Consider the following 16,725-nt stretch of genomic DNA (forward strand, 5'->3'; position numbering starts at 1 on the left):
TAGTATACATGACTTGAGGGAGCTCTTTTGCAAAAAGAGATATCTTCTATTAATGAGTATTTGGCCGAGTATAGAGAGTCATGGCTCAAAACAGGTTGTTCCATCATCTCAGATGGATAGACCGATGGAAAGAACTACACTATCATTAATTTCCTTGTTTCTGGCCCTCAAGGAACCATGTTTTTGAGATTAGTTGATGCATCTGATAAGGTGAAGGATGCAACCCTTCTATTTGAGTTTTTGGATGACATTATTCAGGAGTGGGGAGCAGAATGTTGTGCAGGTCATCACAGATAATGCCTCAAACTATGTTCCTGCTGGAAAGATACTTGAGTCCAAATAGAAGACCATATTTTGGACTCCATGTGCTACACATTGCATAGACCTCATGCTTGAGGGCATACACAAAGTGGAGTGGGTAAAAAACACTGTAGAGCATGCCAAGTGCATTACAAAATACATTTACAACCACTCATGGGTATTGAGCCTAATGAGGAAAAACATTGGGGGAAAAGAGCTTGTCAGGCCTACAATTACGAGATTTGCAACTCACTTCCTCATGTTGCAATGTCTCAATTCTCAACAGAAAAACCTACAGAAAATGTTTTCTTCTAATGATTGGACTGAATCTCGGTGGGCTCCTAGACAAGATGGCAAAGACACCAAAAAGAAAATTTTTGACAATTATTTTTGGAAAAGGTCTATAGAGCTTGTGAAAATTACCAAGCCCCTTGTTAAGGTGCTAAGGATGGTCGATGGGGAAAAATTGGCCATGGGTACATTTATGAGGCTATGGATCAGGCAAAGGAGCATACGAATAGCTTACAAGGATAGGTTAGCTAAATATGGTCGTATATGGGAGATCATTGATAACAAATGAAACAATCAACTCCATCGTCCTATACATGCAGTTGGGTATTTTTTGAACCCAAAGTATCATTATAAAGCTCGGCTTGGAGATCTGCAAGATGGGGAGGTCAAAGCCGAATTGATTGATTACTTGGAGCGCATGGTCCCTATCCATGCAGACCAGTTGGAAATACATAAACAACTTACTCTTTTCAGTATGCCAGTTGATACCTTTGGAAAGAACTTGGGAAAGATGGCAAGAGATGTGGATCAACCAAGTAAACAATTCCAAATTGTTTTTCTTTTCAAGTTAAATTGTTTACAAATTTACAATTCAAATTATCTATAAATACTTGTAATTTGTAAATAAGTAATGAAATGAACTAAGTTACTAATTAATGTCTTTTTCTTTGCAGCACATTGGTGGGAGTCATTTGGTGGCCAATGTCCTCAATTGCAAAAGTTTGCAATTAGAGTCCTCAGCGAAACTTGCAGTGCTTCAGGTTGTGAGCGCAATTGGTCTATTTTTGAGCGCATACACACGAAGAAGAGAAACTGTTTGGAACAAAAACAGTTAAATGATCTTGTCTTCGTGCAATACAACCTTCGACTAAGGCAGAACCAAATGATGAACAGAACACTTGATCTAGATCCCATTGTGTTGGACGATATTGATCCAACATCAAATGGGTGGAGGAGACTGAAGATCCTGTGTTTGACGTTGATTTTGATATTAACATGGCATTAGCGAGGGATGAACAAAATTTGGTGGCACCATCAGAACCAAGGTCAGTAGTCGCATCAAGCAAAGGCAAACAACCAATGGAAGGCACTAGTCGTGCAGCTCGACCAACTCGTGCTTCCATTAGGTCCACTTCTATTGTTATTGGTGGCAGTGCTACTGAGGTTGTAGATGAGGTTGACTCGCAGTGTTTTAAAACCGGAACCGGTGACCGGACCGGTCCACCTAATGAACCGGTTTACCAACCGGAACCGGTCTAACCGGGACTGGTTTGGTCTAAACGAACCGGTTTTTAAAAAATACATTAAATAATTAATTTTTAATGAAACAAAACTATTTTTAAGATGTAAAACCATGATTCCAAGCCAATAGAGACAAAATATGCAAAGTTTGCTCATTTATATACCATGCAAAGGTGAATATATCAAAATGGCACCGAGTGCAATACATATCATCGACAAAATAGCAAAATACATAAGAAATGAGGTTCTAAATGGCCTATAATGTCCAAAAACAATGCTGCAAGCTATGAGGCCATTGGCCTAGTAGTATCTTATCTTATCTCACCATCCCTTTTAGATCTCGTTTGAATAACCTGATAATAAGACTCATATTTGTCAGGTAAAGATTAATATATAAGCAAATTGGCATTATTTATAATTTCGTGTATTCAGTAGCTATACCTTTCTGGCATTCAGTCACACAGAGAAGCCACCCTAGTGATGATTACATATCATCCCAAAGTGAGGGAAGAAGGTACTACAGCAACAGTGGTAACTTTTATGTGATCCATTTGCCCTTTAACTTGGTTAAGTCCTTGCACCCAAAGTGGGAGATCAAAGAGGTAATACAACCTAATCTGCGAGCTTTTCAGATCATAATTTTTGCACCAAGCTAATCAACAACTCCAATTAAAAAGTTCAATATCAGCACTCAGGTTTGCAATATATGTACCTTCATTCAGATTGTTCAGTGTTAATCAACTTCTTCCACATCTTTCATAAGAACATCTTTCCCATAATTTCCCATAAATGTTTATGAACATTTAGCACTTATTAAAACTTAAAGGACACTAAATCAAGAAATGCTCTGCTTTAACCTTGGCTGAAGACTGAAGTCGACTGAAAGCAAAATAGGAACTCATTAAGGATGAAATTTCGCGGAAAATTAGCAAAAAGAATAAATAAATAAATAAAAAGCATGCAATAAAGATAAGAATTTTGGGGAAAAATACAGTGGGGCGAAAACAAGAATTTCACAAATTAAAAAATACAAGATTGTTTTCCACGTTATTAATATCAAATTCTTCTCGAGTTATGTACACTGTAAACCAACCATTTTTTGCAGCAATGAACATGATCTCTCGTCTCCATCTTGTCAGCAATTGCTTCCCAGTTGATGTTGTCACGAAGCTGTCAAACAATCCAACATTTTACATAAATGAGAAATGTTCATAAACCGGCCGGTTTAGGACGGAACCGGCTGGTTTAGGACGGAACCGGCCGGTTTTACCGGTTAGGGCCGTTTTTTGGGCACACAAGGGTATAAACCGGTTAGATAGGCCGGTTCGGACCGGCCAGGCCTCCAACCGGCCGGTTAGACCGGTTACCGGTTTTGTGGCCGGTTTTTAAAACTATGAGGTTGAGGCATCCTCAGACTTTGAACCAGATGATGTCTATGTAGCTCTGATGATGATCCTATGTCTAGTAGTGGTGATGAATTTGATGATTGATCATGTGTAGACTTGTAGTCTTATTGTAGGTCAATGGCCTCATAGCTTGTAGCATTGTTTTTGGACTTTATAGGCCATTTAGAGCCTCATAACTTATGTATTTTGTCGCTGATATGTATTTCACTCAGTGCCATTATGATATATTCACATTTACATGGTATATAAATGAGCAAATTTTGCATATTTTGTCTCTATTGGCTTGGAATCATGGTTTCAAATCTTCAGAATAGTTTTTTCATTAAAAATTAATTATTTAATGTATTTTTTAAAAATCGGTTCATTGAGATCTGCCAATTCTCGGTTCGACCGATTTCGATTTGAAACCCGGTTTATTAGGTGGACTGGTCCAATCATCGGTTCTGGTTTTTAAAACTATGCTCCAAGCCTTAGTTTTTCTTCCTAGCCTTAAAACAGCTGAATTTGAGAAGAGAAATTTATGGGGAAAATTTAAGGTTGATCACCAAGTGATAGGCCAAGTGCCTTGTCCTATAGGGATATAGAGTCTAGGATGTTTCAGATAATAAGCCAAATTCGTTCTAAGGTCAGAATTTGATGCCCTAGCTATCAAAATTTCAACAATTACCCACTTAATGAAATAATATCTTGACGGAGAATAACAAGTACTCCACTAGGAACATTCATTACATGTTACAATGAGCAAAGTATACAACATTCATCTAGATATTCTTCAATAAATTGATCTTCAACAAATTAGGGCATATAATATCAACCTAGAATCAACAGTTCCATGCATTAGACATTTAAGAAAAAGATATTCAACAAAATATTCCACATACAAGATAACATGCAATATATCCTTCTATTAGACCAAGAAATAGCTCCAAAGAATGTCAAAATTAGCTTCCATATATCATAATGCATCTAAGTATCTCAATAATCACCCACAAGAAGCAAGCGCAAATTCTCTAAGAGGTCCGAAATTCACAAGTTTCATGGTGATTTGATCACAAATATATACATGAGCTACTAAACCGAATTATGCCTACAAGCCCCTAAAATTATGAATTGATGGGCTAAAAACATCTCTAACTCACATGTCGACCTAGTAACCAATGTAATCAAATGATAAATCTCCTAAAGGAGGGTAATGCTAATGTAATGGATGTGTAGGCCTCTTGCATGCCTCCACCACACACGTCCCCCCTCAAATTTCAGGGGTGTGGGAGTACCCTCAAATTTTAGGGAAATTTCGGGGGTGCGGGGGGGCGTCAGGGTATATATATATATATATATATATATATATATATATATATATTCAAGTTAATTGTTCAATAATGAAAGCATAAATATTAAATAGACTAATAATATTATGGATACCAATACATTGAAAATTGAGATTTGATCCACACATGAAATTTAAATTCATAACTGTATTAAATAAGACATACATTGATCCATCCTCATCATTCATTTTGATACATACATCATTCATATGAAATACTCATTATTCATCCATACCATGAGATTCAATAAAAAAAAATCAATAATGATATATTCAAATACATTGATCCATATCATTCATCATTCTACAATCTACATTGATTTAAAAATTAAATTCATCATTCATCATTCTAGAATCTAAATTGAAAGCAAAACATACTAGTATATCACCATATACTATATACTAGACACTGAAGTTCTAAGGGGGGGTGCCCAGACGCACCCCTTTTGGGGAGTCTCGTCCCCACACTAGGGAAACGCACCCCCTTGTGTTTCCCCAAGACTCCCCAAAAAGGGTGCGTGGGGAAAAGCACACCCAGTAGACTTCCCGTCCCGGGTGTGTGGGGTGCGAGCACCTGACACTGGGGGACGCGTCCCCGTGGAACACTGAATATATATTCAACATATATTTCCTATATTCAACACATATATACAATATTTAAATATATTTTTAGCCTTCTATGATTAATAATTCTCAAATCCTAGTCATGTTGTATCCAGGCTGTTCTAAAAGTTTGTCATATTCATAATAGATATGATACCCGTATCCATATTAGAGCTATTTAGGTGATACCCAATTTGACACAAACCTTGCCAATAATCATATCATAGAGTCATTCCAAGATAGATGACCAAGTTTAGAAGCCCAAAACCTTGAGCATCTCAAATAAAAAATCCCAAGACATCCTACATAGCCAGCCACCCCACCCTCCTGAACACACACACACACCAAAAATGAAGACACAATAAAAATATACAAAAACATTCCAAGAAATGCATAGTTCACAGTCACCTGGATTGAAATGTGATTGCAGTGGTTTTCCCTGCACAAGCTCCTAAAACTGGAGTTCTTATGGCTGAAATAATGACTGCTCCAGTGCTAACTGGGTAGGGAATAAGCACTGGAGTTGAAACATTAGGAGGGTTAAGAGAGAATGGAAGTGACCAGAAAGATCCCTGCATTGCATCTTCCACATATTTGGATTGTGAGATTCTCAGTCTAAGTGTTGCCTCTGATGTTTGTAATTCTTTTGCTGCTGAATGCATACGTGTTGTGGAACTTGGGGATTTGGTCAATTCCTTTGACACAAACCTTGCCAATAATCATATCATAGAGTCATTCCAAGATAGATGACCAAGTTTAGAAGCCCAAAACCTTGAGCATCTCAAATAAAAAATCCCAAGACATCCTACATAGCCAGCCACCCCACCCTCCTGAACACACACACACACCAAAAATGAAGAAACAATAAAAATATACAAAAACATTCCAAGAAATGCATAGTTCACAGTCACCTGGATTGAAATGTGATTGCAGTGGTTTTCCCTGCACAAGCTCCTAAAACTGGAGTTCTTATGGCTGAAATAATGACTGCTCCAGTGCTAACTGGGTAGGGAATAAGCACTGGAGTTGAACCATTAGGAGGCTTAAGAGAGAATGGAAGTGACCAGAAAGATCCCTGCATTGCATCTTCCACATATTTGGATTGTGAGATTCTCAGTCTAAGTGTTGCCTCTGATGTTTGTAATTCTTTTGCTGCTGAATGCATACGTGTTGTGGAACTTGGGGATTTGGTCAATTCCTTTGCCACCAACTTCTATTTTGCCACCTTCAAAGTTGGAAAATGACATGTTACCTCCCTTCCTTGGCCATCTATCACTTCCATTGAATGATGAAAATCCAGAAATCCCAAGACTAGTATCCTCAAAATATCCAGAGGACCCTGAAGTAGAACCATGGGCCAGAACACAATTTGAAATTATTTTGCGAGAAGGTAAATGGTTCCATATTTTGCAAGGCACATCATGGTTTTCCCATTGTATCCCTCTCCTATATGTCACGTGATTGTCTATGGTACTCAGCAAGTCAGCACATGCAATTGCCATGCCAGATTTGGCATTCATCAATTGTTCCTGTTTCATGTCAGAAAACTGGAATATACAACTCTGTGATCAACTTGCTCATCCATGTCACCATCCATATCTTCAAGAGTCAAACCACTGCAGTTGTAGAGCCAAAATGGTAAACAGAGACCAAGTTCTCGGGAGCCACAAAATGCATCCAGCGCCTTTTCAACATTAATAGACACAGGCAGACCTTCATAAACATCCTAAAACATCCTACATAACCAGCCACCACACCCTCCCGAACACACACACACATCAAAAATGAAGAAAACAATAAAAATAGACAAAAACATTCCAAGAAATGCATAGTTCATAGTCACCTGGGTTGAAATGTGATTGCAGTGGTTTACCCTGCACAAGCTCCTAAAACTGGAGTTCTTAGGGCTGAAATAATGACTGTTCCAGTGCTAAATGGGTAGGGAATAAGCACTGGAGTTGAACCATTAGGAGGGTTAAGAGAGAATGGATGTGACCAGGCAGATCCCTCCATTGCATCTTCCACATATTTGGACTGCGAGATAACCAGTCTAAGTGTTGCCTCTGATGTTTCATGTTTGTAACCCTTTTGCTAGTGAATGCATACATCTGTTGTGGAACGAATGCATACATGTGTTGTGGAACTTGGGGATTTGATCAATTCCTTTTCTACCAACTTTTATTTTGCCACCTTCAAGGTTGGAAAATGACATGTCACCTCCCTTCCTTGGCCATCTATCACTTCCATTGAATGATGAAAATCCCAAACCAAGACTAGTATCCTCAAAATATCCAGAGGACCCTATAGTAGAACCATGGGCCAGAACACAATTTGATATTATTTTGCGAGAAGGTTAATGGTTCCATATTTTGCAAGGCACATCACGGATTTCCCAATGTATCCCTCTCCTATATGTCACGTGATTGTCTACAGTACTCAGCAAGTCAGCACATGCAATTGCCATGCCAGATTTGGCATTCATCAATTGTTCCTGTTTCATGTCAGAACAACTGGAATATACAACTCTGTGGTCAACTTGCTCATCCATGTCACCATCCATAGCTTCAAGAGTCAAACCACTGCAGTTGTAGAGCCAAAATGGTACAGAGAGACAAAGTTCTAGGGAGCCACAAAATGCATCCAGCGCCTTTTCAACTTTAATAGACACAGGCAGACCTTCATAAACATTCTAAAACATCCTACATAGCCAGCCACCCCACCCTCCCAAACACACACACACACACCAAAAATGAAGAAAACAATAAAAATAGACAAAAGCATTCCAAGAAATGCGCGTTCATAGTCACCTGGGTTGAAATGTGATTGCAGTGGTTTTCCCTGCACAAGCTCCTAAAACTGGAGTTCTTATGGCTGAAATAATGACTGCTCCAGTGCTAAATGGGTAGGGAATAAGCACTGGAGTTGAACCATTAGGAGGGTTAAGAGAGAATGGATGTGACCAGGCAGATCCCTCCATTGCATCTTCCACATATTTGGACTGCGAGATTCTCAGTCTAAGTGTTGCCTCTGATGTTTGTAACCCTTTTGCTGGTGAATGCATACATGTGTTGTGGAACTTGGGGATTTGGTCAATTCCTTTGCCACCAACTTCTGTTTTGCCACCTTCACGGTTGAAAAATGACATGTTACCTCCCTTCCTTGGCCATCTATCACTTCCATTGAATGACAAAAATCCTGAAATGCCAAGACTATTATCCTCAAAATATCCAGAGGACCCTGAAGTAGAACCATGGGCCAGAACACGATTTGATATTATTTTGCGATAAGGTAAATGGTTCCATATTTTGCAAGGAACGTCATGGTTTTCCCAATGTATCCCTCTCCTATATGTCACATCATTGTCTATGGTACTCAGCAAGTCAGCACATGCAACTGCCATGCCAGATTTGGGATTCATCAATTGTTCCTGTTTCATGTCAGAATAACTGGAATATACAAATCTGTGATCAACTTGCTCATCCATGTCACCATCCATAGCTTCAAGAGTCAAACCACTGCAGTTGTAGAGCCAAAATGGTACAGAGAGACAAAGTTCTCGGGAGCCACAAAATGCATCCAGCGCCTTTTCAACTTTAATAGACACAGGCAGACCTTCATAAACACAAGAAGATAGTAAGTAAACAGACCTGTAAACAGTGACAGAAAAAGTTACCTTTCCATAAATTCAAGGAACTTTACATAATAACTATCCCCAAATCATAACAGAAATATAAATATTCACCTTTGGATGAATCTGGGTTCAGGATCAATGTTTCTGTTATTAAGATCTTTCCTGCATCTGAATTAACCTTTCCTAGCTCTGTGTCATGCATAGCTGAACGAGGAAACTTTACAAACGATGGGGTAAAACCAGCAATATGGAATGCTATACCCAACTCATGAGCAGAATCAATCTCAAAAACTGATACAGCATCTCCCTGAAAAAAAAATTCAGATTTCATGCAAACAGTTATTTGCTAATTATATAACCTCATAAAACCTTGTACAAGATCTTAGTAGTTATTACAATAATGAACAGTCATAGAATAATGCCTTAAGCTACCAATTTCAACTTAGTTCAGTGTCTGACCTCTGAAGCAAATATATTCACTGTGACACCTGCACCATTTTCAATAGAAAATGCAAGTGTTACTGGAAGACAATTTTTCAACACTAAAGGTGCAGTCAGTCTGATTTGACGAATAAAGCTAGCCTTGGTTTCTGCCACAGAAACTGAGCTACCAGTAGTCTCATTATCATTTAAATTATTCCCAGAGTTTTGATCTTGGAAATCAAATGAATATTGCTTCATCCCAGAGTAACAAGGAACTGTACTCTCCCGTACAGATATACAGCAACGGAAAGGACCATCAGTAGGATGGGAAGGATAACAAGCAAAAGACCGTAATAAACCATGTCTGTTGTCTTGTGACAAAACATTTGTGAGAGATTGCGCTTCACTCCAGAGATAACTGCTACCGAGGGGACGATACCTTATTCGACCAGTTTCAGCTAGGTGTACAGGCAATGCCAACTCTTGCCCAGGTAAAATAGGATCCATCACCTGTAAAGAATGCTTCCGTAAATTAAAACCAGAAAAACTTTAAATGATCTTGTATAAGCATTAGTGCTAAAAAAAGATTTACCTTTGGAGCAATGCCAAAGGGAATATCAAAGCGTACTTCTAAAGAAACACAGGTTGCATTGACGAGTGTGACCTGCAATTAAAATTCCTATAAATTGTCAATTCAAAATTGAAATTTGTATTCAAATAGTAAAAGCTAAATATTAAATATTAATACCAACCAATAATAGGAGCAATACTAACCGTAGAATATAATCTGACTAGCTTGCTATAACGTTGTGTTGAGACCTCCAATATGACAGGCACTACAAACTTTGAATTTGAATAGGCCTTATTGATAGTCTCTTGTATGCCAATCCCTGCAGGTGGATCTTGCTCCTGGTGTCTTTGTCTTGTCCCGAAAGTTTTAGAGAAATCAACCTCTAATGACCTCAAACCTACAAGATCCATTGACATCGGCATTGAGGCGCTCGAAGTTCCTTCAAGCTGAATGCAGATCATATGATGCCGCGAACCAGAGCTTTTCCTATCAACAAGCCTCTCAGAGGACTGATTAGGCCTCCGCCTCTGAAAAAGTTCTTCTGGGGTTTCTTCAACAAACAAAGGCATAGCACACCCTGGTTCAACAGAACTCCTTACTGCTCTGTCCAAGATTTCATTGTTCTCCACAATTGAAGGACGACGAATCAACCAAAAATATAGAAGCATTCCTGTGTCATTTTGAAGGAAATATGGTGCATATCGCCTTACATGTGCATTCCCAAGAGGACTATACTCTTCAACCTGATGATTTCCAGGACAGTCATCTGATCTAAATCCATCCAACATATCCTTGATCATCTCATTGCCTCGAACAGCAGCCTGTATGATGCACACGAAAAGAAAAAATAGCAAAAGACTTTGTCACACTAAATAGGAAACGGCAATATGATCGAAAACCTAAAAGACTTAAGACAGTTTCATTAAACTAATTCATCCAAATACCTGCATTAGTGCTTCCGTAAGGTTTAAATTGAGCTGGGATAATGAGTCAATATCAATATTTGTCATGGGTGATGTGCTCAACAGGCCATTGCATCCAAAATTTCTAATAAGATGACACTGCAAGCTCCAAGGCTCCAAGAAAGGTTCCCATGTAACCTGCAAGCCCACTTTTCATCATCTTCTACATAGTTCATTTTTGAGAGATTTACCAAACATTAAAATAATGGGGATAAAATGTTATCAAGTTCAAAGTACAATTCACTAACCTTGTGAATGTTGTGATAGTTCATTTGCACCTCCAATGAGATGGAAGATTCCAGAGTTCCATTTCTCCAATTTGCACAAAAATGTATATGCCTTATAAAAATTTCCATAATAGGTGCATTACAGCTCCACTGAATCACCAACAAAGAGAAAATACAGATAACTAGCCTGTACCATTTATTCAAAATTCAAATACATACCCCACTGCTTGCATTTACATGGAATACATCCTTACCAATGTTTCCATGACGAAACAATAACTAAACATCAAAGGGTTGCCACTGTTAATGAACCCAGCTGTAACAATATTTTAATGCTATCATTCTACTCAATAAAAACGTAGAGGTTTCCCTCTGAATCTATGTTATTAGTATAACGATATGGATATGTATAAGGATAATGGCAGAGAGAATTATTTATCCAGTTTTGAGAAGAAAGTTGGATCTTACCGCTGCACACATAGAAATAGACAATGTATATCTATATATACACACACAGTCTATATATACTTTGTTGATTTGTAGTAGCATCGGATGTGCTCTAGCCATGAAAATTGGTGGAGAGGCTAAGGCACATAAGATCTCCAAGACCCAGAAATGGTTTGGGGAAATTCCACCCGGTTGGAGAGATATTAAAATAATCAACATGTTTAATGGGGTTCCTAAGTCTAAACTTAGGAAAATTAAAATATTAATGGGTATTAATATAAAACTGGGTGAGAATGTTCTAAATGACATGGATCAAGCAAATCTAATCTTAGCCATTGATTAGGGACTTAATCTCGGCCTTTGAAGTCTCAACAGGAAAAGTATAAGAGGAGGCTTGAGGGTCAGTTGGAGATATACCAAATTGATCAGTCAGTTCGATTTTCTGGAGCGGGGTTTTGATCTGTTGCAGTGAGGGGCAATTCGGTACAAGGCCAAGAATACATAGCAGAGAGGCAGAGATAGTGCCAGAGAGGCAGCCCAGAGCCTGGAGAGGCTGACACAGAGGCAGCTGGGTACTACGCAGAGGCAGCTAGGAGCTACGTAGAGGTTGAAGAGGCCAGCGTGGGTGACGCAGAGGGTGTGAGAGCTGACATAGAGGCTTCAGTAGCTGCACAGAAGCTAGCAGAGCTGACACAGGGCCAAGAGGCAAAGCTGAAGGAATTTTAATGGGGCAGACTAAGTGTTTGTGAGCCGGGAAGGGTGAGGCAGTCCCTGCAGAGTGACGCAGTCCCTGTGGAAGCTGCCATAGTTGTTGTGGGATTGTTCATCCAGCAATTGATCAACCAGAATATCTGTCTCCGAGGAGAGGTACTACTGCCGAGGGCATTCTCTGTCAGGTGAGCCATTTCTGGCACCCTAGTTGTATTCAGAAACTGCATAATAATAAAACCCTCGTATCTGTTGCACCGGTTTCCCGCATTGGGTTTTTCCGAGGACAATCGTCCAAAAATAACAATGCCCCTTATGTGTTTGTCTCAGTTATTTCAGTTGCTGATTTGTATATGAGTTAAGGTTGCATTTGTGTTTATTTCAGTACTTATATTTATAAATAATTTGTTAATAGAATAAACAAGTAGGAGAAATTAAACTAGATAATGCAGTAGGGATTTCTAACGTGCCAAACTTAGAAATTTCAACATACTTATGTCTTAATTTTTTTTTTAAGTTATGCTTATTTTATAACAATTTGATTCTAGAGATCATTAGTATTCAGTTATAAAATTATATTATAAACTGTAATGCTTGGACAAGTTTAAAACATGTTAGAACAAGATTATATTAATGTGATTATGATGAAATAAAACATCAGTCGTTCCTTAAATGAAGAAAGGAACATATTCCTATTACCCAACAAAATGGGTAACCCCCTAGTAGAAAACTTTTTCTATTGTTTTGGACAGCCAGCCAACCAGCAACCCTGCACATTGGCTTGATGATGATGATATGCCAACTCCTCCACCATCTGCACCAGTTACTACACCTCTCACCATTTGCCATTCCTCTTGAATGAAGGTGGGCTACCACTAAACAAGTACTTTGACCATTTTGCAATCGGGTGTTTTTACTTAATGTTTTTGACATTTAGTATGGATAAAAGGGGAATCTGGATTATTGATTGATTTTGCCTGTAAATTTGTTCCCTCACCTTACCAAGGGGGTTAATTTTAAGCCCTAGTCCAATGGGACCCTCCCTAAAGCCTTGCGGTTATAAGAGGGGCACTACTTGCAATACATTCACTAAAATAGTGAGTTCACTCTCCCTTTATCATACTTAACAATTTCCATGACACATTATAAGCCCTAGATACCATCTCCATTCTTTGGGTTCAACTATCACTGCTTCTTTGGGATTTGGCAATCTCTTATACACATCCTTGAGTAGGACAAGAAAATGTTGCCTTGGAGTTTGATGTAGCTAAAAGAATGGAAAAGCATAATATGGCCACAATCAAAGAAAAGAAGATCAAAATGCAAAAGATGGTCGGGAAATAAGTTAGCGTGTGGGCAAAAGCCTAGCATCAGCTCTACCCTCCTCATTAGCCATCACCCGATTCCTGAGCACTTGATGCTCCATCTCATCAAAAGGAACCCTTTCATGTCCTTGTTATCCACCACCAATCGGTAACCCCTATAGGAGAAAATCTTCTCCTAGATTTGTCTTCAGCCAATAGCTAGCAGCCACCATACAGCTCGATGTGGCACCACTCTCCGTGTGATATTCCCACTTAGCATTTTGCTAAGTGAAATATCAATTTTGGCCATTTTTGCTATAATGCACAATTGCACTTAGGAAGTGAAGGTTTAGGAGTCCCACATATGATTTTTGGCTTAGAGCACACACAAACATTAGAGTTGGAGTAAATATTGCAACCTTAGCTGAGCGTGGGGGCCACCTCGTGGGAATTACAGCCCACATGAGAAATACGCTCCCATTAGAGTGAAATTGGTGTGGGGAATTCGAGCTGGGCCCACATGGGCATTTTGGAGGCTCCTTGACAAAAAGAGCAAGAGACACTCAATTTGTCATTCATTCATCATTTGCAAAATTGTCTTTTGACATAGCACGTTTGAGCTAAAGCCAAGTCTGCAAGTGTTGTTTAGAACATAAGTGTCTCCGAGCAAAGATCTCAACCCTTGCTTCAGTGGACATTGAGTGTCAGCCCAAAGAGGGGGTCCTACCCTTTTTAGATCATACCAGCGGCAGAGAGTCCAATTCCAATGAGAGGTTCAGCTACAACAGTGCCGGGATTGCGCAGTTCATGGTGGAGGCACTCCGGGAGGTTGAGGAGTGAAGGGTGGTTGAGGCTAAAACTTGAGAAGAAGGTCGGGGAAGTATTTTAGTGGCGATTGCAGCTATTTTAAAGAACATTTTGTTAATTTTAGATAACAATGGTATATTCTATGCTTAAAAGCAATTTACTTCAATTTTTCTTATTAGCCCAATATCAATTTCCAATTTAGCAATCACATTAACATCAATAGTAAGTGCAGATAGAACATAAACAATAACCAGAAGACAAGCCAAGACAAGAGGACACAATATTTGGTGGATGCCAGGGAAAAATCCCAGTGTAGGGAAAAACCTTTGATCAAATCTTCTTAATATTCTTCAAAAGTTCAACAGAGAGAGTACAATATACAAAATTTACTTGCCCAAACACAGTCAAATCTTTCTAGTCAAACTGCAGCCAACAGGATGCCCTAACCAGAAAGTCAACACTGGTCAAATCAATAGAATTACTCCTCCAAATCAACTCGGTCAAACCCAGTCAATCCGGCCTCCAAAAACAATCCAAATCAGCCCAAAATAGTCCTGAAGAAATTGGTCAAACATGGTCAATGCACAGTCAAACCTGCAGTCAATGTTGGTCAACTTGCCCAGAAATTCTCGAAATCTGTGCCAAAGAATGCGGCCTGCCCTAACAGATATTCTCCCAAGAAAAACACAGTCAAACAAGGTCAAATGTTGCACAGTCAACACTAGTAAAACTTGCTGCAATTTGGTCAATGCAGGAAAATAAAAAACGTAGTCAACCCTTCACACGTGTGAAGGAGAAGAAGGCTGCCCTGAACTTTGTATGACCCAATCAGATGAGGAGAGAGAGAAATATGTGTGAGATGATGAATGTCCAAATGAGATAGATGTTCCTTCTATTTATATGCAACGTTGAGGGTGAAGAGACATGACTTTTGGGCTTCTTGAGCCTACATTAGATTGTTGTCTGACCTTGATAATTTGTCCATAGAAGAAACAAATTCATAATTCTATTTATACATGTCAAAATGAGATGATCTTTAGATCAATCCTACACCTCTTGGAAAGAGGTATCCAACAAAAATATCATCTCCATCATATGAGTTATCCAAGGTGGAGTTTGGCCCTAATTACCAAATTTAACACTCCTCAACTAGGGAGAACTCAACCTACCAAACCATCTGACAATCTGTACCATCCTTGTTATCCCTACTCTGCTTTGCTTTTCTTTGCTTTGCTCTGCTCTGTTGAACCATGAAGAAATAATGAAGAAAAAATGATTGAGAGTGTATCATACCACTCTCCACTAAGCCGAAGTCAGTCTCCATTGGTCCCAGATTAATATCAGACATCCTAGCATAGGGACTACGGTAGTACACGATGCATCCATCGGTAGTACTATGGTCCCTATCCTCATCCCTACTCATTCGCCAGATGAGAGATACTCCCCATGAGTCCCGGAGTGCATGGGTAGGATGTATCGGCAGGAGAAGGTGAACCACTCATCCTGCTCATATGCCATAAGAGAAGGTGAACCACTCATCGTATGCATATATCAACCATCATGGGGTATCACAAGGGAAGGTGAACCACTCACCCTGTACACAACGCCCCACTAGGGGAAGGTGAACCACTCACCCTATCGTCACTCATTGCTCCAAGAAGTGCCCCAAGCCCCCCGAAGCTCCCAGAGCCCAATATCCAACTCAAACGGGACCCTCATAAGAGGGTCTCTCCGTGACTCCAAGTTATTCACGGAACGTCAAGAATTTGACCTTCCTCGGGGGCTTTGTAAGAATATATGCGACCTGATCATTTGTCCCAATGTGATGGAGCCTTATTGCTCCCTATTGTACCCTATCCCGAATAAAGTGGTACTTGATATCAATATGCTTGGAGCAGTCATGCAACACAGGGTTCTCAAAAAGACGAATCTCACTTTGGTTGTCACAGAAGATCACGGTGGTATCCAGCACATGTCTAAACATCTCACTAAAGAGCTTTCTCAACCAAACAGCTTCACAGGAGGGCCATACTAGCAGCAATATATTTGGCCTCAAGGGTGCTCAAAGCAACCGATTTTTGCTTCCTGCTCATCCAGGATATCGAAGAAGAACCTAGTGAGAAGCAACATCCCAATGTCCTCTTACGATCCACCACACTGCCAACCCAGTCAACATCTGAAAAACCATGAAGCCTCACATTCCTAGCAGTATATCTCAGTCCATAGGTGATTGTGCCCCGAAGATATCTCAAAATATTCTTGGCAGCAATCCAATGTATGTAATGAGGCCCGACCATAAATTGACTTTGCGTATTTACTACAAAGCATATGTCCAAACCAATGTTTTTAAAACCGGAACCGATGACCTGACCGGTCCACCTAATGAACCGGTTTACCGACATAACCGGTCTAACCAGAGACTGGTTTGGTCTAAACGAACGGTTTTAAAAAAAATATGTTAAATAATTAATTTTAA

At 39.4% G+C, this 16,725-nt stretch overlaps 1 protein-coding gene across 1 annotated transcript in view; it reads right to left on the reverse strand.

Moving 5' to 3' along the window:
* LOC149248834 (uncharacterized) overlaps window positions 1-16,725 on the reverse strand; it is a 265,848-nt gene that overhangs the window by 206,434 nt on the left and 42,689 nt on the right. Inside the window, exons 9-15 of the mRNA XM_089451173.1 lie at window positions 11,005-11,133; window positions 10,739-10,894; window positions 9,998-10,615; window positions 9,816-9,887; window positions 9,260-9,733; window positions 8,912-9,107; window positions 7,977-8,781 (exon numbers count right to left, since the gene is read on the reverse strand). Coding sequence (XP_089307299.1) covers window positions 7,977-8,781; window positions 8,912-9,107; window positions 9,260-9,733; window positions 9,816-9,887; window positions 9,998-10,615; window positions 10,739-10,894; window positions 11,005-11,133 — 2,450 coding nt within the window. The remainder of the gene's footprint in view (window positions 1-7,976; window positions 8,782-8,911; window positions 9,108-9,259; window positions 9,734-9,815; window positions 9,888-9,997; window positions 10,616-10,738; window positions 10,895-11,004; window positions 11,134-16,725) is intronic.

Source organism: Pinus tabuliformis, chromosome 7, assembly GCF_031772625.1.
Source record: "Pinus tabuliformis cultivar Carrire ecotype Pingquan chromosome 7, CPIR1, whole genome shotgun sequence".
Lineage (NCBI taxonomy): Eukaryota > Viridiplantae > Streptophyta > Pinopsida > Pinales > Pinaceae > Pinus > Pinus tabuliformis.